Here is a 26966-nt window from a genome sequence, read left to right on the forward strand (position 1 = left end):
CATTCCGTTTTACGTTCTATTCCACAGCATTCCGTTCTACGCTCTCTCCACAGCATTCCGTTCTACATTCTATTCTACAGCATTCCGTTCTGCGATCTATTCTACAGTATTCCGTTCTACGTTCTATTCTACAGTATTCCGTTCTACGTTCTATTCTACAGCATTCCGTTCTACGTTCTCTTTTACAGCATTCCATTCTACGTTCTATTCTACAGCATTCCGTTCTACGTTCTATTCTACAGTATTCTGTTCTACATTCTGTTCTGCGTTCTCTTCTACAGTATTCTATGTTCTATTTTACAGTGTTCTCTTCTAAGTTCTATTTTACAATATTCTGCGTTCTGTTCTATAGCATTCTGATCTGTTTTCTCTTCTACAGCATTCCCTTCTACGTTCTATTCTACAGTATTCTGTTCTGTGTTCTATTCTACAGTATTCTGTTCTACGTTCTATTCTGCAGCATTCTGTTCTGCGTTCTTTTCTACAGTATTATATTCTGCGTTCTATTCTGTTTTGTTCTGTGTTCTATTCTACAGCATTCTGTTTTACGTTCTATTCTACAGCATTCTGTTCTGCGTTCCATTCTACAGCATTCTGTTCTGCGTTCTATTCTACAGCATTCTGTTCTACATCCTATTCTACAGCATTCTGTTTTACGTTCTATTCCACAGCATTCCGTTCTATGTTCTATTCCACAGCATTCCGTTCTACATTCTATTCTACAGCATTCCGTTCTGAGATCTATTCTACAGCATTCCGTTCTATTCTTCAGTATTCTGTTCTACTTTCTGTTCTACAGTATTCTGTTCTACAGTATTATGTTCTACGTTCTCTTCTACAGTATTCTACATTATATTATACAGTATTCCCTTCTAAGTTATATTTTACAGTGTTCTACGTTCTATTCTACAGAATTCTGTTCTACGTTCTATTCTACAGCATTCTTTTTTACGTTCTATTCTACAGCATTCTGTTTTTCATTCTGTTCTACAGCATTCTGTTCTTTCTATTCTACAGTATTCTGTTCTGCATTCTATTCTACTGTATTCCCTTCTAAGTTATATTTTACAGTGTTCTAGGTTCTATTCTACAGAATTCTAGGTTCTATTCAACAGAATTCTGTTCTACGTTCTATTCTACAGCATTCTCTTCTGCGTTCTATTCTACAGCATTCCGTTCTGCGTTCTCTTCTACAGCATTCCGTTCTGCGTTTTATTCTACAGTATTCTGTTCTGCGTTCTATTCTACAGTATCCTGTTCTGCGTTCTATTCTGCAGCATTCCGTTCTGCGTTCTATTCTACAGCATTCCGTTCTACGTTCTGTTCTACAGTATTCTGTTCTCGTTCTATTTTACAGCATTCTGTTCTGCGTTTTATTCTACAGTATTCTGTTCTGCGTTCTATTCTACAGTATCCTGTTCTACGTTCTATTCTGCAGCATTCTCTTCTGCAGTATTCTGTTCTGCGTTCTATTCTACAGCATTCTGTTTTACGTTCTATTCTACAGCATTCTGTTCTACATTCTGTTCTACAGCATTCTGTTCTACATTCTGTTCTGTGTTCTCTTCTACAGCATTCTGTTTTACGTTCTCTTCTACAGCATTCCATTCTACTTTCTATTCTACAGTATTCTGTTCTGCATTCTATTCTACAGTATTCCGTTCTACGTTCTGTTCTACGTTCATTTCTACAGTATTGTGTTCTACGTTCTCTTCTACAGTATTCTACATTCTATTCTACAGTATTCCCTTCTAAGTTATATTTTACACTGTTCTACGTTCTATTCTACAATATTCTGTTCCACGTTTTCTTCTACAGCATTCCGTTCTACATTCTATTCTACAATATTCTGTTCTACGTTCTCTTCTACAGCATTCCTTATATTGTAGTAACACTGTAGAGAGAGTTTTTTCTCTCTGTGGAGGGATGAGAAAGAGAGAAGAGCAGAGAAGCAGAGAAAGACAAGCAGAGAAAGAGAAAGTTCTTCTCTCCTCTTTCGTGGCGAAAGAGAAGGAGAGAAGAACTGTCTGCGGGGGGAAGAGAGAGAGAACAGCAGAGAAGTTGAGATAGAGAGAAGCAGAGAAAGAAAGAAGCAGAGAAAAAGAGAAGCAGAGAAAGAGAGAGTTCTCTCTCTTTCTCTTTCGGTGGAGAAAGAGAGTTAGCGTTACGCAGTGGCGGTTCTACATTGAATTACTCAAAATTAAAGTTATCAGAAATTAAATAAATATACTCTATAGAGCATATAGAGAGAAAACACAGAGAGGCAAAAACTCTCCCTGCTGGAGAAATGATGTATAGAAATGGAAATAATCACATCTGTATTCAGTTCTCCTGGATATTAACCTCACAGACGCTCAAAATGAACCGTTATCAGTAAGGATCCGCAGCATGAGCGGAACGAAAGCAACTGAATGCCCCCAGCAAAGATGTTGGTAGCCTGAGACACCGGCGACGCGCCGCCACCAGAGCTGTCCCTACCTCCTCAGAAACGTTGAGTCAGTGAAGGAAGGCTCCTCATTTATATCATCTGACTGCCGCCGTAGTGACGTCAGAGCCGTTGCCTGGGAATCAAAGGCAGGTGAGATTGTGACGTCATGAGCCACACCTCCTCTGAGCTGCTGCTCACTGGATGCTTTTTGCTTTTGACTACATTCACAGTTAAACCCTACAAACCGTTGCAAGTGAAAATCCCAGCAAGTGTAGGGGTGTTCTGATACATCAGTCAGATTGTTGAAAAATTCAAAAACATTCCAAAGGCAATGTAAAGAATAAAAATGATCAAGTGCAGCTCTACACTTTGATTTGAACATTTGTTATGTATGACTTCATTTAATACTGTAGGTTCATACATGATCATCCACAGCTGAAGCTCACATTCATGCACCTGTCCTGACAAGATGCTACATGTGATCAGTGGTGGAGGAAGTACTGAAGCTTAGTACTTAAGTAAAAGTACAAATATCCCGCAAAAAATATACTCAAGTGAAAGTGGAAGTACTGCATCAAGAATCTTACTTCAGTAAAAGTACTAAGTACTTACTTTTAAATTTACTTTAAAGTATTTTTTTAAAGTAAAAGTACTCACGCAGTGGGTTGTCTCAGTGTCGGGGCCATTTTTTATTCTTTTTTTTAAAAATTACTTTATTTTTTAATTACTTCTACCTGAACCTCTGTGATCTGGGGTTTACTTTCACTCCTCTGTTCCAGTTTGGACTTTCAGATATCAGCCTCATTTCACTGTTTACTGATCATTTTCAGCCACATCACAGCTGTTATGTTACTACTAATGCAAAGCAAACTTTTTGCTGTTTCTCTTAAACTATGAAAAGGTTGTAAGAAAATGAAATGTGTTTCTCAGTGAGTCAACATCACTTTATTAGTGGTTCAGATGAACAAATCAGTTTGCTGCAGCGTTCCAGCACAGCTTTAGTGATAGTGGCTTTTAAGATAAGATAAGATAAGATAAACCTTTAATAGTCCCACAATGGGGAAATTGCACTGTTACAGCAGCAAAGAAGACACTCAGGATTTACACAATAATACACATAATAATAAAAAATAATAAATACTATAAACAGTAACCAGTATGAAAAAAGAAGAAGAAGAAGGCTGCACATATAGCACCAGTTTTTTTTAAGTCCAGAACAGAGTATGTGTGCAAGTGGTTTGTGTGCATGTGGTTTGCTCAGCACAGCTGGTTGTACAGTCTAACAGCCGCAGGAAGGAAGGACCTGCGATAACGCTCCTTCACTGATTTGGGGTGAAGCAGCCTCTCACTGAAGGAGCTGCTCAGTGCAGTCAGTGTGTCCTGCATGGGGTGGGACTCATTCTCCATCATTGATGATAGCTTTGCTACCATCCTCCTCTCTCCCACCACCTGCACTGGGTCAAGGGAGCAACCCAGGACTGAGCTGGCCTTCCTGATCAGTTTGTCCAGTCTCTTCATGTCCGCCGCAGAGATGCTGCTGCTCCAGCAGACCACACCATAGAAAACGGCTGATGCCACAACAGAGTCAAAGAAGGACCTGAGGAGAGCCCCCTGCACTCCAAAGGACCTGAGTCTCCTAAGAAGGTAGAGCCTGCTCTGACCCTTCTTGTATAGGGCATTAGTGTTGTCAGTCCAGTCCAGTTTATTGTTCAGGTGAACACCCAGGTACCTGTAAGAGTCCACTCTCTCAATGTCCGTTCCCTGCATGTTCACTGGTGTTGAGGGGGAGTGGCTGCGTCTGTGGAAGTCCACCACCAGCTCCTTGGTTTTCCCTGAGTTGATCTGGAGGTGATTCCGCCGACACCATTCCACGAAGTCCTGGATCAGTTCTCTGTACTCCCTGTCATCGTCGTCTGTGATGAGGCCGACGATGGCAGAGTCATCGGAGAACTTCTGCAGGTGGCAGTTGGTTGTCCTGTACATGAAGTCAGCCGTGTACAGGGTGAACAGGAAAGGAGCCAAGACTGTTCCCTGTGGAGCCCCTGTACTGCTGACCACCATGTCAGACTCGCAGTCCTTTGTCCTCACATACTGTGGGCGGTTGGTGAGGTAGTCCAGTATCCACTCCACAGGAGCAGCGGCTGTATGGTATTGAAGGCACTGGAGAAATCAAAAAACATGATCCTCACAGTGCTGCTCCAGGTGAGAGAAAGCTCTGTGCAGGAGGAAGATGACAGCGTCCTCCACTCCAATACCAGGCTGGTAGGCAAACTGCAATGGGTCCATCGACGGCCTCACCAGGGGGTGGAGATGGGAGAGTACTAGTCGCTCCAGTGTCTTCATCAGATGTGATGTAAGTGCCACAGGCCTATAGTTATTGAAGAGGTGGTTCGGGTGCGCTGTCTTAGGCACCGGTACCACACAGGATGTTTTCCACAGCTGTGGAACTCTTCCCAACTTCAGGCTGAGGTTGAAGACATGCCCCGCAATCCCACAGAGCTGGTCTGCACAGGATTTGAGGAGCATGGAGCTGATTCCATCTGGACCCGTAGCCTTCCTCGCGCTGATCCTTCTGAGCTCCCTTCTCCCTTTTCACAGCATGGCTTAATGTGAGTACACCTCCACAATGGAAAACACTATTTGTTAGAACGAGGAGTATATTGATTTTAGATGTCACATTTCCAGGCCACTCACCTTCCCAGTTTAGTATAAGGAAGCTGGTGTATTTGTTTGGAAAGCTTGCTCTGTGGTTTTGGAAGCCACGCCTCCTTGTCTCTTGTGGCCCCAGTAAAGTTCACTACATCCCAAACAATATGTTTCCTTTTGAAACCAAAATGAAAGGTTTGTGTTCATGGTGATATATACATTGACAATTGGAAGTTATTACCAATCATTGTAACTTATTTGGAAACTTTTCTGTACATACATAGGGTCAATTTTTTTTTTTTTTTTTTTTTTTTTTTTTTTTTTTTTCAAGATGGCGGCGCGTACGCACGCAGCGGCTCAGGGCTCTCGGCGTTTGTTTGTTTTGTTCGTGTTTTTGTTGTGGTTACAACCACTTGAAGCGTTAGTTCAGTATGGTAGGGCTGAACTATTGTACATAGGAAGAAACTGCCAAATTTATGCATACCCTGAGCCGGATTTTATACTGCCAGAGATCCAGCGGACCACCACGGCTTTCGCCATCGCCCCCCCTCTGTGGCCTAGGAGACGGAGGAGGCATTATAAACAAAAAAGGGGCAAGAGGAGCGGCGTGCGTGCTAGGCTACATGCTAAACCCCACCGTCCGGCTCTCCCCAGTCTCTTCCTCGCCAACGTAAGATCACTGGCCAACAAAATGGACGAGATTCGGCTGAGGATCGTCACGCGGAGGATGGACAGCTGTGTGGTCATCATCACTGAAACCTGGCTGGACGGCAGCACACCTAACGCCGCGGTCGAGCTAGCGGGACGCTCTTTGTTCCGAGCAGACAGGACTGCGGACTCGGCCAAATGCAGAGGCGGAGGGCTTGCACTTTACATCCACAACTCCTGGTGTACAGCCGCACACATCATCGGAACGCTCTGCACTCCTGATCTGGAATACCTGGCTGTGAAATGCAGACCATTCAAGACGGTGAGAGAGTTCTGCTCCATTCTGATCATAGCTGTGTATATTCCACCGCGGGCTAACGCTAAGCTAGCACTAGAAGAGCTCTACTGTCTGATCAGCAGGCAGATGAACTCTAACCCAGAGGCAGCTGTGATTGTGGCTGGAGATTTCAATCATGTGGAACTGAAAGCAGTGCTTCCAAAATTCCAGAAATTTATACACTTTCCCACCAGAGACAATAATATATTGGATCAGGTTTACTGCAACATCCCAGGAGCATACAAAGCTGCAGCAGCACCTCACCTGGGCATGTCGGATCACATCTCTGTGGAGCTAATCCCAGCATATAAACCTCTGATCTGCAGGACAAGACCAACCACCAAAACAGTTCAGGTATGGACTGAGGAGGCTTCCTCAGCACTACAAGACTGTTTTGAACTCACTGACTGGGGAGTGTTCAAAGATGGCTCGGACCTGGAGACCTATACATCATCCGTCCTGGACTATGTGCAATTCTGCACTGATGCTGTTCTGCCCACAAAGTCCATCAAGGTGTTTCCAAACCAGAAACCTTGGTGGGACAGCACAGTGAGGTCTCTGCTCAAAGCTAGGGATGTAGCCTACAGGTCAGGTGACAGGCTGGCCTACAGAAGGGCCCGGACAGAACTGAGGAAGGGCATCCAGCAGGCCAAACACAGGTACAGACAACGCATTGAGGAGCACTTCTCCAACAACAACCCACGGGAAATGTGGAGAGGCATCAGGACCATAACAGACTACAAGAACAGCAACCAGCAGATCAGCCACGATCCCGCTCTGCCTGACACCTTAAATACGTTCTTTGCACGCTTTGACACTCCTGGCAGCAGAGAGACTGTTCATCTCCCACAGCTAGAGGAGCAGTCCCAGCCTCTCGTCCTGCAGTATCACCAGGTGAGCTCCACCCTGAAGAGGATTAACACCAACAAAGCTGCAGGACCAGATAAGGTGTCAGGTCGGGTCCTGAAGCTGTGTGCACATCAGCTAGCTGGTGTTTTTCTGGACATTTTCAACTTGTCCCTGCAGTTAGCTTCAGTTCCTGCATGCCTTAAGTCCTCCATCATTGTGCCTGTGCCGAAAAAATCTGCCGTCACCAGCCTCAACGACTACCGCCCAGTCGCTCTGACACCGGTAATCATGAAGTGCTTTGAGAGGATCGTCTTAAGTCACATCAAAGACACCATCCCTGCTACTCTGGACAGACATCAGTTCGCCTACAGAGAGAACCGATCAACAGAGGATGCGGTCTCTCTAGCACTGCACACAGCCCTCACTCACCTGGAGCACCCCAACACCTACGTCAGGATGTTGTTCGTGGATTTCAGTTCAGCTTTCAACACTGTGATCCCGGACAAGCTGACTCTGAAACTTCACAACCTGGGACTGCCTGGCCTCTTGTGCTACTGGATCAGGGACTTTCTCACCAACAGGCCTCAAGTGGTGAGAATTGGCAACACCACATCATCCACACTGATCCTGAGCACAGGCACACCGCAGGGGTGTGTGCTCAGCCCAGCCCTTTTCACCCTGTTCACACACGACTGTACCGCCATTCATTCCACCAACATAGTCGTAAAGTTTGCAGACGACACCACCGTAGTGGGTCTCATATCGGACAATGATGAGACTCACTACAGAGAGGAGATCCAGCACCTGACAGGATGGTGTGCAGACAACAACCTTGTCCTGAACACCAGCAAGACCAAGGAGGTCATTGTGGACTTTAGGAGATCCAGGAGGATGGAACACACCCCTCTCCTCATTCATGGGGAGGAGGTGGAGCGGGTGGACAACATCAAGTTCCTGGGCATCCACATCACATCTGACCTCACTTGGTCCATGCACACCTCCCACCTGGTGAAGAAGGCTCAACAAAGGCTCTTCTTCCTCAGGAAGCTCAAAAGGTCTGGACTCTCCCCTCAGCTCCTGACAAACTTCTACAGAGCCACAATAGAGAGCATCCTCTGTTTGAGTGCAACAGTGTGGTACGGGAGCTGCACTGCACAAGACAGGAAGGACTTGGCCCGGGTGGTGAAAACAGCACAGGGGATCGTGGGGAGTCCTCTCCCACAACTGGACTCTATATACGACAGCCGGGTTCAAAGGAGGGCCAGTCGTATAGCTGCAGACCCCACCCACCCAGGTCACAAACTGTTTGTACCTCTCCCCTCTGGCAAGAGGTACAGGAACATCAGAACCCACACCAATAGGCTAAGACACAGCTTTTTCCCCAGAGCTGTGAAATCCATCACCCCATCTCCTCACACATCCACCCTCCACCAATCCAAAGGCTGATCACTAGACGCCTGCAAAAAGACACTCATGCTGCACTGCACTTTAATCAGAAACAAGTCAGAAATAAGCTGTACTCTGACCCCAACCCGGTCTCACTGGAATTCGTGAAACTGTCACGTTTGTTAATCTAATGTTTCGTGCATGTCAACACGATTTTTTCATCTTTTTCGTGTTCCTCAGAACGAATTTCAAACTAATGTATTTCAATGCGAAACTCGTTTCGTGCTCTTAAACACGAAATTAAATGTAAAGCACAGTGTACAGAGGGGGTTCAAGGTTCAAAATACATTTACGATCTAATGTTTTTATTATTCTTGTTTGCAACAGGATTGATTTAGTCATTTTGTGAATAGATATAATAATATAATGTCAGCTTCCTGTTCCTGTGTTACCTCTATACCACCCCGGGTTGTCTATATAAATGTCCGGATTTGTTTTTCACATAAACGGTAATGAAGATACCACTGACAATTCCGTCTGATATAATTTAAAAAAAAATTTTTATAACTATTATTGTGGAACCGCGTTTTAATTTCATGATTTTCGGTACACCACCACGACACCTGCTGTCGGAAGCGGATCATTCCTTCACCAACCTTCCTCCAGGTAAGACGTGCTTGTGAGCTGATGGCTTACTTTACCATTAGTTACATGTTTTGCTTACTATACCAATGATTTACAATGCTTTCATGATTAAACACATGACTAGATAAGCAACATTACATTTATGAGGGAAAAAATGGCGATATCTTGTAACTCGCGTTCAGCTAGCTTAGTTACGGCTAAGCTAATATTACAAGCTAGTTATTCCTGCGTAGGAAAGCGTGTAGCAAAGATGCTATAGCACAAATCAGAATGTCTCATCCGTCACACTTAACCTTGATTTAGAAAAGAAAACTATTCATTTTGTTGTGTTTAGTACGATTGCCTGGCCTATGTTAACTAATGTTTGCCTCTTTTCTCCTTGTAGTTTCTGTCAACCCATCCCCATTACCAGCCACCTACTGTCATCTTTAATAATAAAACCAAAGGCACTTTTAAGAGCCATCTATCTATCTATCTATCTATCTATCTATCTATCTATCTATCTATCTATCTATTTGTCTGTCTGTCTGTCTGTCTTGTTAGCTATCTGTATCACTGTTAGTCTGCCTGTTGGTCTGTTTTGTCTGTCTGTTTGATTCTGTTCTGTATGTAATAATGCCAGGAGGATCAACAAAAAAAATCTGTCCTTTTTGTAAAGGCGTTTTATTCTGCGCACAAAAGGTCTGCAGTCATTGTAAAATGGAGCAGCCGCAGAAGCAGCGCCTTAAACAGAGGCTTCAAAAATTTGATGCAAGGCGAGATGACTGGGTGGTTGGCCGTAAGAAAAACCACAATGCGGCATCCATCAAGGATGAAGCCATCATAATGGTTTGTACAGATTTTGATGGTAAACTGTTTATATCAGTGGCTCTCAACTCCGGTCCTCAGGGCCCCCTGCCCTGCATGTTTTGGATGTTTCCCTGCTCCAACACACCTGAATCAGGTAATCAGCTCATCACTAAGCTCTGCACTGGGAGCTGATTACCTGATTCAGGTGTGTTGGGGCAGGGAAACATCCAAAACATGCAGGGCAGGGGGCCCTGAGGACTGGAGTTGAGAACCACTGGTTTATATAATGCCAGAAATAATTTCTCACACTGGAAATCAAGGTGATCCTCAGGTATTTTTTGTTCACAACTAAAAAAACAACCTCAATCCAATAATCTAATGTATAATCATAATTAATCATGTAATCATATTACAACTGAACTCATACTACAACAGCATTTAAAATGAATACACTGCCAGATATATATTCATCTCCAAAAAGTCACCTGGCCAGTCATAGAATTACAGGTTTTCCTCTATTTTGATATTGTCATTGCCAATGCGTGAAAATAACAGTGCTAAAGATTGTGCAAAGCCTGCAAATCTAGTTCAAGCAGACAACTCAAGCTGATGTCACATGCTTGACACTCAAGATTTTGGTTCACACTTACCACAAACATTTTTATACAAATGTTAATCCCACCATAGGTTAATTAGAATACTTTTGTCAATTATTGATATGTGAACTTAGTTTTGTAATTGCTATTCCATTTTGTCTTACTGATAATGTTGAATTTTGTCATTGCAGCTTGAGAAACTCCATGCCATTGGGTATAAACCAGTGCTACTTCTGGGGAAGACATCTAAGAGCTCCCAAACCAAATGTGAGATCTTCACACCTCGCTGCAGGTTCAGTGAAGGTTCTCAAGAGTATCTACAAAAAATAGGCTCTTTGTATGAGTATTTCTGTGAAGGTTAGTCATGCACTGTATGCTTCAAAAAATATTTATTTTATTATATTATAATTTATATATTGAAAAGGATGTTTTTTTAACTTTACAGGTTGGAGCCAGGATTCTTCAAATAAGGAGGAACTAATAACATTGGACCTCATCCCTTGTGACCCGCTTGTGGAGGAGCCGAGCCCCGTGGAGGAGCCGAGCCAGGTGCAAGTGGAGGAGCCGAGCCCCGTGGAGGAGCCGAGCCAGGTGCAAGTAGAGGAGCCGAGCCCAGTGGAGGTGCAAATGGAGGAGCCCCGTGCAAGTGGAGTGGAGGAAAGAGATGTACAAGGGCAGGACACCCCAGACATGGCAGCAACGGGAGAGGAACAGGGTAATTGTTTTAAATAAACCCTCTCTCAATGGCTTTGGTGCTTTGCTCATATCACAGTTAACATTTGCTCAGCATTTAGTGCATTTCTCAAAACAATTAGTACAAACTGCAAAACCTAGTAGACAACCTGTAAAAGCACATCACTTGCTCAAAATGGATTGTGCATTCCTTAAAAAGTATTCATGTCAGTGAAACTTCCAGTGACATAAAAATGAGATGTCTTGACACTATTGTTTATAAACAAGATGTCATATTTTAATAATTGCAATTTTCAATTGCAAAAAGTGTTCAAGACAGTGATGTCAATGGGCCGATGATGTCAATGTTTTTCCCTGATTGTGTTATAAGTAGATGTTTTGATCTTCTACTATTCACAATGAAAAGTTAAGCTTATTTTTTGCAAACCCACAGCTGTCTCCAGTGGTGCTCCGAATCTCAGCCGCAAGAGGAAAAAGCCAGGTATGAAGTAATGTTTGTAGTTTCCATCAGTTAAAGTGTCTCTGTTGAATGTCAATATCTTATTATTTCTGTTTATTAATACATTACATACAGTTAAGAGGGTCATCTTTTAAAAAAGCATATTAGTGAAATATAATCTTATATTGCAGTGGCAACAAGGCATATGCCAGAGCGAAAGAAGCTGCAAAAAGGTAAGTTTATTAATTATCCCTGTGATTACAGCAATCAGTTCTTAAGTTTTCACAAGAACTCTCTTTGGCACTTAGATTTTGGTTTACTGGTTAACTTACTCACAAAATATAGGCTTCCTCTTTGCAATAAATGGTGTGTAGTTTTAATTAAAGCCGGCCACATTGCTATGCTGCTCAACTCATCAGTTGATGTGGGCAGGCCATGTTGGACAAGTTGGACTCTCCTCATGCCTTCCACATAGGCACATAAAAGGTTAGGGAGGTCCCAGAACAGAGCCACACTGCCAAAATTAAATATTGTAATTATAATTTTGTTTCTTTATCTGAAGTGCTCCTGACTGAAGTACTGGTACTGGTAATCTCGTGCCTTTATCATTATGCATGCATGCCGTTCAAGGATTTACAGTTGTACTCATGTACTCATGTGTTTTTATGTTTACAGATTGCTCTTACCATGCTTCTCTTGAGACTTTCCCCATCAAGGAAATAATCAAAGAGAGAATGAGAAAGGTTAGATAGGGTATTCAGATACCCATGGAAACATCCAACTGAAAAATACCTAGTAGCTAACTATAAATATTTAGTCTCTTGTAATCACACATTAAAAACAGGTTATGCTTAACATATCATTATAACAGTATAAATATCAAAAATGTTGCAGTGCACCAAAAAAAGTCAAGGGCTGCAACCACAGATTATATTGCATTCCTGGGAATATGATTTTAATTGATGCTTTCTCTTTTTGTTATACTTTATAGGGCAAGGCGGAGATATTGGTGGAGTGGGAGCCCTGTCCAGTTTGGTATGTATTCTGCAATTTTGCTTAGTCTCTTCCTCTGTAAACCTCTACTTTATTACTTAGTTTATTACTGCTGAATTTATTAGTTTTTATTAATCGAAGTAGGAGTGGTCTTTCATAGGTGGAAATGAAATATTTCCCTGGAATATTCTTTAAGCTCTGTGCTTGATGCTGTGCACCTCTAACCTCTTATCATCTCTTCCTTGTTTTCAGTGGCAAGAAATGGGCCCGTTCCTGGCAGCCAATGGATCTTCTCCAAGATGTTTAAAAATAAACATTTTTAGTGGGAATAATTTTTGTTTCAGCATGTGTTTTTATTCTGCATATGTTTACTCCACATACATTGGGGTTTATATAAGGTCATAGGGTCATCGCTACACAACAAATAAACATAAAAATGGAAAAAAAGGGGGGTTTGAGGCAATTTGCTTATGCTTCACTCCATTTGGAGATATTTTTTAGCTTGACATCAAGCAAAAAAACTTGTCATATTTTAATAAAGTGAAATGATATCCATAAGCCTGAATCACTGTTGCCAGGAAAACGCAGTTGTAGCCTTCTGAATTGAACATTTCCCTTAAATAAGTTGTTTTTCCTCTCCTCTGTGATGAAGTACTTGGCCCAGACAGTTGTGCTGTGCCCAGGTCAGGATGCTGAGGTCTAGAGGTTGGTCCTGTCCTTCTGAAGTCCATCACCACCTCCTGCCCACTCCACAAATCTCCAGCCCTCCAGCTAATCACCCGACCAGTGTTGTCACATGACTTCTAATGAATTTTTCTATGAACTTTTAACTGAACGCAACACATTATAAACAACACACATGTAAATTAAAAATTCGTATAACTATTCGTTCAGATTATGTGAAATGAACGACATCCAGTTAAACTTAACCTGAATCGAGTGTCACTGACTGCTCACTTCCCCGCGGGAATGTGCAGTGCATCATGGGTAACGTAGTATGAAGCCGGAGATAGTCGAATAATACCTTCGGCTTTACACTACGTTACCCATGATGCATTGTACCACAAGCATACGTTGCAACACCGTTGTACTATCGTATTGTATCTTTATATGTGGTTAAATTGTCTTGGCGTTAGTTTAAACTGAGTTCAGTGAGTGAAGTCCCATAAAAAATAATTAAAAATCACTTTTGTTTGTCCTTTGCACCATATATATGCAAAATCACCTATTCAGTAGGAAAATGTTTTAGCCTAGAAGGTAGGGATAGTGATTGAAGTCATAGTTAAGTTTCACAATTGTTTTTGACTTTTGAACTTTTGAACTAGCATAAAAAGTTTGAACTTGCACAACACTGCATCTGAAAACTGCCAAGTCGTCAGAGAATTTCTGAAGATCACATGAGTTGCCCTGGAAATAACTGGTAGGTGAATAGGTAAAAAGAGAGAGCACAGTGCCCCGAGGGTCCCACACCATTCATCACCACATCAGCCAGGACACTGCTGGCCTGTCTGATAAGTAATCAGTGATCCAGGAGACGGAGGACACACTGACACCCATCGGCCGCAGCTTCTTACCCAGCAACAGAGGCTGGTGTGATCCAGGTGTGAGCATGCTGCGGCAGATAGATGACAGCATCATCCACCCCCCGGTGTGGCCGCAGCTGATAGGCGAACTGCAGATGACTTCACCTGTGGCCTCAGGTGGGCCAACACCAGCCTCTCCAGCACCTTCATCACAAAGGTGCTGGAGAGGCTGGTGTTGGCCCACCTGAGGCCACAGGTAAAGTCATTACCGTTCAGTTACCCTCACATCACATGTGATATGTGATATGTAATGTGAGGGCAATTGGACGGTAATCACTTCTTGGGTACCAGACTGAGGCTCAGGTTGAAGAGGTGCTGGAAGACAACAGCTGCTGCCCAGTCCAGGAGCCTTGTTCAGGTTGATTTTTTCAACCTGTCACTTTACCTGCCAGATTGACACATTCAAGATGGCGGAATGGGTTGTGGTTCAAAGCCTGATTAAGGGGAGGTAGCTAGGAGAGGAAGGGTGGGAGGTGTGGGAGTGGCAGGTGAGAGGTAGAGGAGACCTGGGCCATTTGAGGATTAAACCTAGGCTATTGAAAAGGATGTTCAGTTCTTTAGCTCTCTCTTCCAGTCCAGACCACATCTGGAGTGGGAGTGGATGCTCCCTCTGCATTAGCATAAAGTCAGTGAGTCTTGTTGTCACAGGTGGAGCAGTCCACACTGAGTGAATTCAGTAAGAGTTCTGTCCATGTTCACATGATTGAAGTCCCCATCACTAATCCTTATGAATCAAGTAAATAATCTGGATATATGCTTATTTGCAAGAATATAAATTGTTATGAGAGATTATAATGAGCATATATGGCTATTGAGGAGGCTTTAAAAACACTGGACTGACTGCAGCTGGGAAACAAAAGGCTTTCAAGAAAGTATACCTGAAAGAGGCTTGGCTTGGGTCAAGACTAAAACAATTTTTTATCATAGGTGAACAATGAAGACATCATTGGAAAGGTCTTCACCCAGGGAGTAATATATTTCAGAATGGGAGTTGTGAGCGGTCCCTATTCCTCATGAATCACCTTTGAACCCTGAAACTGGGGCATTTTTTAAGGCTCATAGAAATACAACCAAATGTGCTACAGACATGAGATCAACAGTTTTGGAAAGCCCTTGACCTATACTACTATAACCGACACAAATGTCAATAGGGGGCGCTACTGGTAAGGACAAAATCTTTAAAAAACGTGTTTTTTCTCCTTTGCAAATGGGTGATGTAGAATTATTTCTGCTCTCCATACTGTGCAGCTATTATTGGAACCCTAATATTACTCATTATAACTTCAGATAAGTAAGAACACACATTGGAACTACAAAACAATATGGCGGCGTACATCATTGTGTATTGCAACTTCCTGACGTAACCGCATCATTCTGTAGTTTTTCAGTTGATGTGGTTACGGTAGAGAAAAATATATCTAGTGAGTTTTACGGGAAAATGTTTAAACATATGATATATAGTTATATTGTCTCATTGGGTAGGCTATGTATATATAAAAAATAAACTACATTTTGTGGGAAAAAAAATGTTTTGAAGCCCGCCGAGTCCAAGACTGACAGGTGGGCGGGCAGTTGCGGAAGCAGGAAACTAGGGTTGTTTCAGTGATCATCTGTCAACACGGCCGCGCGTAATGTTAAGTCCATTTGTAATTAAAACAAAGCAGTTATATATGAAATTCGATATTAATGTCTTCTTTCGTCTGTCTTTATATTATATTTATATCAGTATTATATCTTCATTCTGTTTTATTGTAAATATCGTTTATCGTTAAATTTGTCTTTTATGTGTATGACTGTACTCATGCACAAATGTATAGTCATATGTGTATACTGACAAAAAAAAGCATTTAATTATATTCTATTAATTGATGCATATCTCTTTTCGCTGGTGTAAATTAGATAAATTAGATTTAGATACAAAACACACAAGAATCTCAGGAAATATCTTTATTTGTTGCAGTATTTGACTATTGAGATGATTATGATGGTATATTATTGCAAATGCATACTTGTCCAACGAGGCCATGTTTCTTAACAGTGCACCTAAGGTTAGTATATATGTATATACATCTATCATATCATATCATAAGTAATGTTCAAGCATTGTGTAAATGGGTAAGTTAAATCTTATATAATACATAATAATACAAGTCCACATCTTTGCACAGTCACAGTCTATCATACAGTAATCTGAGAAAAAAAAAATTGTTAAGAGAAAATTATGTCTAGAATAAACAAGTTTTCATGAACACAGAGTAGAATAGATAAATTATCCTTCTGGAAAGTTACAGGAACATGTACAAAAAATAGCATACAGTACAAAGGGAGGAACTGAAGAAGGCACTTGGTGAAGTGGCGCAATGTCTTCAACAAAAAGTTCTTGAGTTCAGTTTTTCTCAATTTAAACCCTTGGACATAACATGACCTGGATGAATGAGAGATACAGTGCATAAATGAGCACATGACCTAAATTGTAATATCCTCTTCGTCTTCACTGCTGTCTGGACTGCTGAGGGCACTATGATCCTCCTCTTCAATTTGTAGGTGAACAGAGGCCTCCGGACCTAAAGCAGTCTTGTATTCAAGGAAGACCACTTGCAGCTGCTCGGACACTTCGGACAGTTGTCTTCTTAAGAGACAGGAAATTCCTTCGTTGACCTGTTCTAAATGTCAAAGCACAAAAGAGATTGCATTTTTTACACACTACACAGTCATTTTTTTTCTTCTGTGACTGTTGGGCTTTTAATAAATATTTTTTGTTTCAGCTTACCATTCTCGGCCAACTTGTTTTGAATGTCCTCTGCCTGCCTCTGCAACCATGTGCAATGCTGCGCCATCTCCAAAACTACAATGCTCTTCTCCTCTTGTAGTCGCATTGTTAGCATCGTCTGGTCGTACAGTCTCTTCTTGACTGTGATGTTTGCTAAACACATTAATTGTAAAATTAAAGTGGGCCCACAAACAACATGAATATTAACACACCTTATATGATTTACCGTAGTTTAGTTTACTTATGGATCTTTACAAAATTAACATACCACTGCCATGAACCTCCCACGGCCACACAGGAGACACAGTCACATCTCCAGTAAATGAATCCTCCACAACAGCCACATCAATAGCAGAGTCTGGCACTAGAGCATTATAGCTCTGTATCTGCTGAAAAAGACGTTTTTTGTCCTCCCCCAGCTTCCTACGAAGACGGTGGCGAAGCTTGCTGCTGTCTAAACAACCATTTAAATTACAACAAAATTCAGATCATATAAATGGCAGATTAGACAATAGACAGTTACAATTACCATTCTGACGGTAGAGGGTTTGCTTTCGTTGTCTGACACCAAGGTAGAGTCCCACAATGGATTGCTGAAGTTCAATCTGTGTGCTGTCTTCAGATGTGTTTGGTGTCTCTATAGAAACAGAATTGAACAGTCACATGATTTTAAATGTAGGTTTGTTTTAGTCTAGATTTCTTGTATCTGGTCTTGCTTACCACCAGCTGCCCATTGAATCACCTCTGTGATCCACTGGGGAACCACTTCATCTGCACAATCTAGCTCGGTTTTCAGCTCAGCTAGCCTTGCAGTCTCGTCCACAAGTCTTTGACATGTCTGATCAACAATGTAATACAATAATCAGTCAACAAGCCAAGTAGACAAAAACTGTGCAAACAAATGGCAGCTTACCTTAACATATCTGGTGGAAAGTGTTTTGTGGAGAGAGGCCCTTTTTTTGTTGTTCCACCCCAATGCATGCAGTGTAAGCATGTCCACACGTGCTGTTGAAAACAAATTATCAGGTTATGAAATGCAATCTACAAAGGGTCTTAGAATATAGTTAACAGATTTATCACCTGCTTTTGACATATATTTTGTTGTCAGGGCACAACGAGACAGGTAGCTGTTGACTTGTTCGACCTCCTCACCAGCTGTTATTCCTGCTCCTTCGAGATTCCTACCACTCCATTTGATCTATAAGTAATAAAGACATTTCATAAGGCTACATACAACAGTTATGCATAAACTTAAATTGTACATTATTAGTTTCCTTGTAAACATTACAAACGCACATGACACAAAACTGTCAAAAGTACCTCACACTTTGTCGTATGTGCTCTGGCGTGCATAACACTGAGGAAGGGCTTCATTTTTGTCAGCTCCTGGAGGTCAGGAATGACACTGGCAGCCTTTTCTAGGTAGGGCCAATATTTGCAAGCCACGTCCATTGCAAAAAATTGAGGCTTGACCAGCATCAACTCTTTTTGCAGAAAGAGGGGGTACGCAAATATCTCCCCTCTGTACATATTGAGCGCTTTCAATAGGAAGCCATGGCGACATACAGCCACCTCCATCCCCTCTTCATCCAGTTTGGAAGCCCTCCTTGAAGTCTCCCGTGCTGCTGTCCAATGGGAGTCCCCACATTTTCCTTTTCCATGTGTCTATGAGATACACAAACATGAATTAAATTAATGCAATTAAAGAACAATGTTTTTCCTAATTTCAGTTTTATATTTACGAAATACTTATAATACTACAATTTTGTCACATTATAAATATAACTTACATTTTTCACTGCTTTTTGGATGGTCTCAGTAAATGTGGACACTTCACTGTCTTTTGCCACAAAGAGCCCCTCAAAAAAGGCAGTGTCGTCAGTGCTGAAGTAGAAAAAGAGGAAAAAAAGATATCTATTAATCACAGAGGAATATAAATTAATCAATAGAAAAAATGGGTAAAAAAAAAAAGATCACCTTCCATTTTGTCCAAAGCGGTACAGCTTCCGGTTTCCATCTGCCGAAACAGCCAACATTTCTGGAGTGCATGCTGGACAGGCAAATTCAGCACTACGGCAGAGTTTATTTTCTTCATAAGAAGAGTATGAAAACTCCAAGAAACTTCGCTGCAGTGCATCTCCATTGATCTGTCCAGACTAGAAGAACATACAAAAAATGATACATTTTTTTGATGTTGTCTGCGTATATAAATACAGTTATTTATATTGTTAGGAAAAAATGCACTTACTCTTCCTCCACACTTTGTACGGTGCTCCAGCAACTTTGCAAAGGCCTGTCTGGCAAAACCAGGTGAAATGACCTTCAGTTCCTGGAAGGAACTCAAAAGGTCCAATGTGTATAAAGTACACACATTAAGGGAGGCCGGCCAGTATCCACTCCTAATCAGATCCTTCAATTCAGGAGTCCACTGTCTCTGGCACGTTCCACACAAATATAGGGGCAGATGCAAGTCATAACGCCCTTCGAATGAAATACAAATTAATCATGAATACATGCAAAATAAATATTTAATACACATGGTATGTGTAGTGAACTGTTCTTACCATTGATGGTAATTAAAATCACTGGTTTCCCTGGCGATATGAGTATATTTGTGCCCGCACAAGAACTGCATGGTGCCTTTGCAGCTGGCAAAATGCATGCTGACAAAAACAATAAGTTCCTCTATTACATTCTTTGTAACAAGGAAGAAATATATATGGAAGAAAAGACTTAGATTAAAACATACCTTGCTCATTGGTGCAATAACCATCCTCCTGTCTCATGATGCATGTTGTTGGAGGAATAGCTTTAAAAAAAACGTCAATGATGGATTCTCTGTTGTGCAGTGGCTGCTTTTTGTGATGCAGTACATCACAGCTGCCACAGAGCCACTCTTCAGGAAGACAATCTCTGCACCTAGGTGGGAAAGGCAAAAAGGAGATGCATGCATAAGAAATTTTTCCACATTCCTCTAGGATTAGACCACCATCTAATAAGTTTAGTATGTAAGAATACAAACCGAATGACACCAGGCTCATTGCACTGGCAACAGAAAGGATGGCCAACTGCCTCTTTCTCGATGAGGCATTGGAGGTTGTATGGTCTTGATTCTTTCCAACGCTCTGAGGCTTTCTGTTGACGAAATGACCAGGAGGACGCTGAACTTTTTTGAGGCTCATCAGAATGACCTGATGCCAAAATAGCAGAGAGCCTCTCCATATTTTTTTCTGTAAAGAAAATATGAACTTATATATAATATAATTTATTATAAAGATGACTTAAATAACAACCATTAAATATACATTTAATACAATACATCTAATTTATATATACATATTAATTATCAGAATGGAGCTAGCTAAATATTAGGGTTTCTTTATAAATGTAATAATGTATACTGTTTTTTGGAGTTTAAGATTTGTATCAGTGTCAATCTTAAATTCAATTCTATGATGACATTTGAAGATTACATTTTAAAGCTAAATTCATTCATCACTATAATTTACCTAATTTTGTCAGAGGACTGACTGAGGGTAAAGTTGGTAGGTCCACGGCAGATGACAGGGAGCACTCAGCTGGAGGCTGTGCTACTGTAAATGCGCACATAGAAGCATATATTAGGACTATGGTCAGTTTCTTTTATACCAACATAGTAATTAACAATTAATTACATCAGGCAAGCTATATTCACATGAAATACATGGTTATGTCATCAACCATAATGCAAGTGAAAAATCTGATCTACTTTTCAATACATCAAGACTTTAAACAAACAACCTGCACCCGAGGCTCTGGGTCGCCCACCACGCCTCCCCCTGGGCTTGCCTCGTGCTGGCACTGTCCTCTTAGACTTAGATGGAAAGTCTTCTGCAGAGCATGCACGTTTCCGGATATCAGCTGCTTCCTATGTGTTGACAGAAGTCTTGTGACAAATCAAAGCAAACCCAAGCATGTATTGAGAGACTACACTAACTGGCCCTTAACAAACTATCCCTATTTGTAATTAAGAACAGATAGATTGGAAAACCTTCTCCAATATTTTGAATACACATTTCATGATTGCAGAAACACTACAGTCATTAAAGTTCTGTCTGTGGACAGTTTCTTTAATTGTTGTTAACAGCATAAAAATCATATCTAAATAAAGTCATCACTAACCTTGGCTTCAACAAGACTCTGGTTCAGCTTCAGTTCAGCAGCAATGTGCCGCCCCTCTTTGTAGTGGGGATTCTTGGGGTCAAGGGTAAATCTGTTATCCATTGCAATACAGACAGACTGACTGACAGATACACAGACAGACAGACAGACAGATAGATAGATAGATAGATAGATAGATAGATAGATATATAGACTGAGGATGGCTCTTAAAAGTGCCTTTGGTTTTATAGATGGTTATAGATGATAGATAGTTGGTAAGGGGGATGGGTTGACAGAAACTACAAGGAGAACAGAGACAAACATTAGTTAATAACAATCGCACTAAACACTACAAAAATTAACAGTTTTCTTTTCTAAATCAAGGTTAAGTGTGACGGATGAGACATTCTGATTTGTGCTATAGCATCTTTGCTACACGCTTTCCTACGCAGGAATAACTAGCTTGTAATATTAGCTTAGCCGTAACTAAGCTAGCTAAACGCGAGTTACAAGATATCGCCATTTTTTCCCTCATAAATGTAATGTTGCTTATCTAGTCATGTGTTTAATCATGAAAGCATTGTAAATCATTGGTATAGTAAGCAAAACATGTAACTAATGGTAAAGTAAGCCATCAGCTCACAAGCACGTCTTACCTGGAGGAAGGTTGGTGAAGGAATGATCCGCTTCCGACAGCAGGTGTCGTGGTGGTGTACCGAAAATCATGAAATTAAAACGCGGTTCCACAATAATAGTTATAAAAAAAATTTTTTAAATTATATCAGACGGAATTGTGGTATCTTCATTACCGTTTATGTGAAAAACAAATCCGGACATTTATATAGACAACCCGGGGTGGTATAGAGGTAACACAGGAACAGGAAGCTGACATTATATTATTACAAAATGACTAAATCAATCCTGTTGCAAACAAGAATAATAAAAACATTAGATCGTAAATGTTGGACGATATGTTGCTAAAAATAACACTGGATTCTTAAATGTACCAGAGGTATAACAATAAAAACATAAAAACTGATAAAAAAAACGGATAAACCTAAAACGAGGAGTATAATGTTTAAAGAATAATATACGACAAATATCCGATGATTAAAATGCAGTATTGAACTGCAAACAGGGTTCGAATTAAATGTATTTTGAACCTTGAACCCCCTCTGTACACTGTGCTTTACATTTAATTTCGTGTTTAAGAGCACGAAACGAGTTTCGCATTGAAATACATTAGTTTAAAATTCGTTCTGAGGAACACGAAAAAGATGAAAAAATCGTGTTGACATGCACGAAACATTAGATTAACAAACGTGACAATTTCACGAATTCCAGTGAGACCGGGTTGGACATATTGCTCTTGTTGGGTTGAGATCATGCTCAAACATCTGGTCAACAACTGCCCTTACCATGTCTTTTCTGTCCCCTGGTGATGGTCTTGTGTGATTTGACAATGCTCTTCGAATTGCTGCTGGCATCATGTTCCATCTGACCTGAAAGTCTGTATACCATGGCCTGCCAGCATGTGGAGATGAAGGCAAAGAGGGGCTTGAACTTGTTGCTGAACTCAAGGATTGGGGATCAGGAGTACTTGTGAGAGGTGAAGAGGGGACAGCTGCAAATTCCATTTCAACTACTGGAAGTGCTGGAAATGAGAGTACAACAAAATATCAATAAGTAAATGGAAAGCATGACAATATACTGCTGAAAAAGTAAATTAATTAATGTGCATTTACCTTCATTCTTAAGGCCATTCAGCAGCTTGCGGAACTGAATTGGTCGAAGACATCTCACCAGATCATTCTCTTGAAGAAAAATAAGGTCTGCTCTACTCTCAACACCAAGCTCTTCCAACACCTCCAGGAGGGATGTAAGAGTTTGAGCAGCCAGGTCAGGTAGATATGTTGAGATTGCTTCCTTTATGTCTTCACGATTCATGTTCTTTAACACAGGAGAGAGTGACAGACAAATTGATTACAGCAATGTACAGTCTTCAATTAATGGAGCTTGATTTATTATAACAGTGGGGACCCTAAGAGTGCCACCACTAAAACAATTCCCATCTTAGTCTGTTTCCAGTTGCACTACTATTCTATATTCTATTGCACTTCTATTAGGATGGCTGCTAAGTGCATTCCAAAAATTGTAAGTACAAGTCATATTAAATAAATGGCAACTTTGTGGTAAGTTCTGAATATACCAAAGAATAATTTAGTTTGATTCTCCACCAAATGTCTAACCAAATTATACACCATAAACCTATTTTTCCTCGCAACTTAAAAGTTATTTTTACCTCAGCAGCCTGGTCCAGAGTTGAGGTGTTCTGTCTGCTTTCATCACTTGCTTGTTTATACTGCCTCTGAAAAAGAATGGTGAAGAGCAATTAGTGACAGGTCAAACACTTCATAAGCTGGAAGAGGATAATAGTCAAGCAAATCATCATGCTTGATGCAAACATAATGCTCTTGGGCTTTGCCTAGCTCACAGTAGATTCCCATGTCTCTCAACTTTACATAGGTGTGCTTCTCTGTCACAAAGTGCACACACTCATGGCAAATAATGACTAGGTTTATTTCTCCAGCATAAAGTTCTTCATCACTGCTCCCAAGCAAAACAAACATTCCTTTTTTGTAAAGAGTACCTTTAACTGTGACACTGTTACAAGCCATGGCAGACTGTGATTCGAACTCGTAACTGGCAACAGATGACCTAATCTTGTCATTGTAATCATTTACATAAAACTCTGTGCCCTTCTCAACTTGTATAGGTGCAGGAAAAAGGTTGCCTGCACTCAAATATGCTTGCAGAAGTTGGTGTCTCTCTGCCATGGTCTTGCAAATACTTTTGAAGTTATGTAATTTTCTGACACATTGCTTGAAAAATGTGTGTTTGCTTTCAAATCTGAGAGTCCACAGGCGAATAAGTGGGCCAAATTGTATGATCAGCTCTGGATAGTGGCACAAATAATGGTGCTTAGGCTTCAGGGAATGACCAGGGAAGAGCTTCTTCCTGTGGAATATGTATTCTTCAATGATGACTTTCAGATAGGCTATTTGGCCTGCAGTAATGGCTGGTGCACAGACAAGCTCCACTATCTCTCTCAACTGCAAAACAAGCTGCCAAACATCATTGTTACAAGGATCCTTAATCCTGTCTCCCACCAAGAGAGGTAGCAATCGGAGCAGGCACCAGTTTTGAACTGCATGCCCACTTAATCTCTCACTTCCAGGGAGGACATCTGCTGGTTTGTCAAAGCCATCACTTCCTTGGTACTTGAACTGATTCTTGCACCGATTTAATTGCAGGTAAGTGAAATGCTTATCCTTGACTAAATTGCTGATGAACAATGCAAGGTCATAAGAGACAATGCCCTCAAATAAGTCATGGCCTAAACATGGTGGAAGGCCAGGCTGACAGACATGGAAATGAGCCAGCTGGTTAAAAGGAGAGTCACACTTTATGCCACATACTGAGTCAGTGACAGTAGTTGTTAGATGTTGCAAGTGACTTTGGTAAGATTGGGCTGTTCTGGGGGAACCACACAAGAGGGGTTCATTCAAAAATGTGGCTCTATCTACCTCACAGTAGCGACAGAAATTATCCGCCCGGCTGAAATTTTCTAAAAAGCCACCAATAGAATGGGATCCCAAGTTATCTCCTGAAATGGCAACCAATGTACCTTTTATAGCAGTACCATCACTTGTCACGATACCTCTCTCCTCAAGGACTTTAAGGTCCTTGATAAGTGGTTCCAAAACTTTGCTCATCCCAAAGTACTTGAAGTCCTGCTCCCTACATAGGAGGACAAGTTGCATTTGATTTAAACTGGATCTGTTGTGAGGCAAAATGTCAGTCAGAGTTGAGTATACAGCCAGCACTTTGTGTTTTTTTCTCCCAGAGCCAAGCGGATTGACCACTTCAAATGCATCTTGGTACAGTATCACGCCGACTGAGGACGGCTCAGTTTTCAACAGAAGATTACTTTTAACTACCTCTCCATCCCTAACATCCTGATAGACATTAACCGTGGAGGTTTGCATATGCGTTGTTGCATACTGTTCTTGCACAGACTCATTTGTAAATAGGGCAGCCAATGTCTCCTGTACCGGTACATATTGAGCAAAACATTCTTTACCATTTTCATCGTTTCCCAAGAATACGGGCACAGGCTCAACATAGTGGAAAGTCTTTTTAAAAGCATTCTTCCTCTTAAAATCTGTGCTCAAAACTCCTTTGTTATAGAGCTTAAGTAGATCCCCTTTGTTAATTTCATCAATAATGTTGCTTATTGTGGACTCAGGAATTTCAAGAACCTTCAATTTTTCTCTAAGAATGTTAAACATGTGTGAAAGGCCAATTTCATGAGCATTTTGAAAGTCCTCAATGATCGTTTGAATAGTGCTTGCTGGTAACAATAACTTGGCCTGTAATTTCAAGTAGAGAAGTGTTAGACTGTGTAGGAATAGGGCTTCATCAACAGCAAAAGAAATGTCTTGTTCATTTTGTTCATCAGAAACCTCTGAACATGAGGGCCCCGGCTCAGGCTCAGGCTCTGTGGGAACAGACTTGTGTAGAATCAAATCAGTTAGATCCTCTACTTGTCTGCCTCTATGCTTCCTGGAAATGTGCGAGTCAAAACTAGATGAAACTGTGAAGCTGCAGTCACAGCCTCTGAATGGACATTTGATTTCCAATCCCTCTTTTGTGTGTGTCTTCAAATGCTGTATAAGAGAGGTTACAGTATCACACTTGAATGCACAAGGGTGAGCCACACACTTTAAGACTGTGTCCACTTTTTTGCATGGCAATCTAACTGATTTGTGCTCTCTATACATATGCGTTTGTAGAACAGGAGCTTTGAGGTACATTTGTGTGCAGTCAGGCGCACCACACTTATAGCGATAATTGTGAGTGTTACTGTGCAGCTTTATGTGCTTAATAAAGTGACTAACGTTATCAGACACATAAACACACCCACTAAATTTACAGTGGAACATTATTCCTCAATCAACAATCCAAAATACAGGCAATTAAAATAACTTGCTATGTAAAGAGGAAAATGTACCGCTGCCTATGCAAAATGTCGTTAACTGAAAAAACAGGACGACCAATTCACATCAAACGCTACAGCATATGAAGGGTTCATTTGCTAAAACATACGTCTCAAAGTTTGACCGAGTTTTCAACAGAAGATTTCGGTTATTGCACTACGTTTAATGCAACGGATTTGGGCGTTGAAAACAACGCAAGAAATGCTTGAAAAAAACACTTTATTTTAGCTTACGTGCTGCTCTACTGAGAATTTTACACATGAGAGAGAAACGTCAGCGTGGGTGTCTTCGACAGTGCTAAACCAACTATCTAACTTGCTAACGTTACCGCAGCATAGCCTCAAATCAAAATGTGGAGCAAATATTCATTCTACCGTGACACAACACGTCCTTTTAGCTCACACAAACAGTTAATAAAACCAACTGAACTAACCTGTGTGGTTTCCACTTTGGTGAGGTGGTGGGTGTCACTTGGTGTGACTGTAGAAATAAATGGTCAGAGAATAACAATGAATATGACAATCATCATGACAACACTTAAAATGTCAATATGGAGCGAATGCAAAGGGGAAAAAAGAGGGGAAATTACCTTCTCAGTGGTTTCTCTCTTGTTCTCCTGCGGGCGGGTAGTATTAAGTCCAGGTACTGCTAACGGTTGATATTTGAAATAACTGGCGGTAGCAGGTCCCACAATTCATTGCAAATCATGTAATTTGCTGTGTTGTTGCCTGTTGCCTGGGATACGACGCAAAGACACCAGGGTCTTCGATCTTGATGAAAATCCGTCGAAATCATGGAAAAAGTTGTCACCTTAGTCTGTTATATAATTTTCAGTATTCGTCGCCAAGAATCTGTGTTCATGGTTTCAACAAAGTCCTCCTAAATCATTTAATTATTCAGTATTTCCCCGATGATAGCCCACGTGAGCATACTTTAAAGAATTGGTGACATGGCTAGTTAGCTA

The 26966-nt window shown here is 41.1% G+C and overlaps 1 protein-coding gene across 2 annotated transcripts; it reads right to left on the reverse strand.

Moving 5' to 3' along the window:
- Positions 1 to 15971: 15971 nt before the first annotated feature.
- On the reverse strand, positions 15972 to 18353 carry LOC121191220. Of its 2 annotated transcripts, none has more exons than XM_041052365.1 (8): positions 18123 to 18353; positions 17955 to 18000; positions 17716 to 17807; positions 17523 to 17640; positions 17332 to 17439; positions 17071 to 17256; positions 16803 to 16955; positions 15972 to 16695 (listed from the first exon to the last, which is right to left on the reverse strand). In XM_041052365.1, the coding sequence occupies exons 1-8, from the start codon at positions 18330 to 18332 to the stop codon at positions 16499 to 16501; spliced, it is 1110 nt and encodes a 369-aa protein (XP_040908299.1). In that variant the 5' UTR covers positions 18333 to 18353; the 3' UTR covers positions 15972 to 16498. The 2 variants fall into 2 exon arrangements, with proteins under 2 accessions (XP_040908299.1, XP_040908298.1); XM_041052364.1 differs by having other exon boundaries at positions 17883 to 18000.
- Positions 18354 to 26966: the final 8613 nt, after the last annotated feature.

The sequence above is a fragment of the Toxotes jaculatrix genome, chromosome 12 (assembly GCF_017976425.1).
Source record: "Toxotes jaculatrix isolate fToxJac2 chromosome 12, fToxJac2.pri, whole genome shotgun sequence".
Taxonomy (NCBI): Eukaryota; Metazoa; Chordata; class Actinopteri; family Toxotidae; genus Toxotes; species Toxotes jaculatrix.

Coding starts and splice junctions, on each gene's coding strand:
- LOC121191220 (XM_041052364.1), bottom strand. CDS start 18,332: ATGTACAGAGGGGAGATATTTGCGTACCCCCTCTTTCTGCAAAAAGAG. Junction 17,808..17,882: donor AAAATATATGTCAAAAGCAG/GTGATAAATCTG, acceptor TGTTTTCAACAG/CACGTGTGGACATGCTTACA. Junction 16,956..17,070: donor GTGGGAGGTTCATGGCAGTG/GTATGTTAATTT, acceptor TAATGTGTTTAG/CAAACATCACAGTCAAGAAG.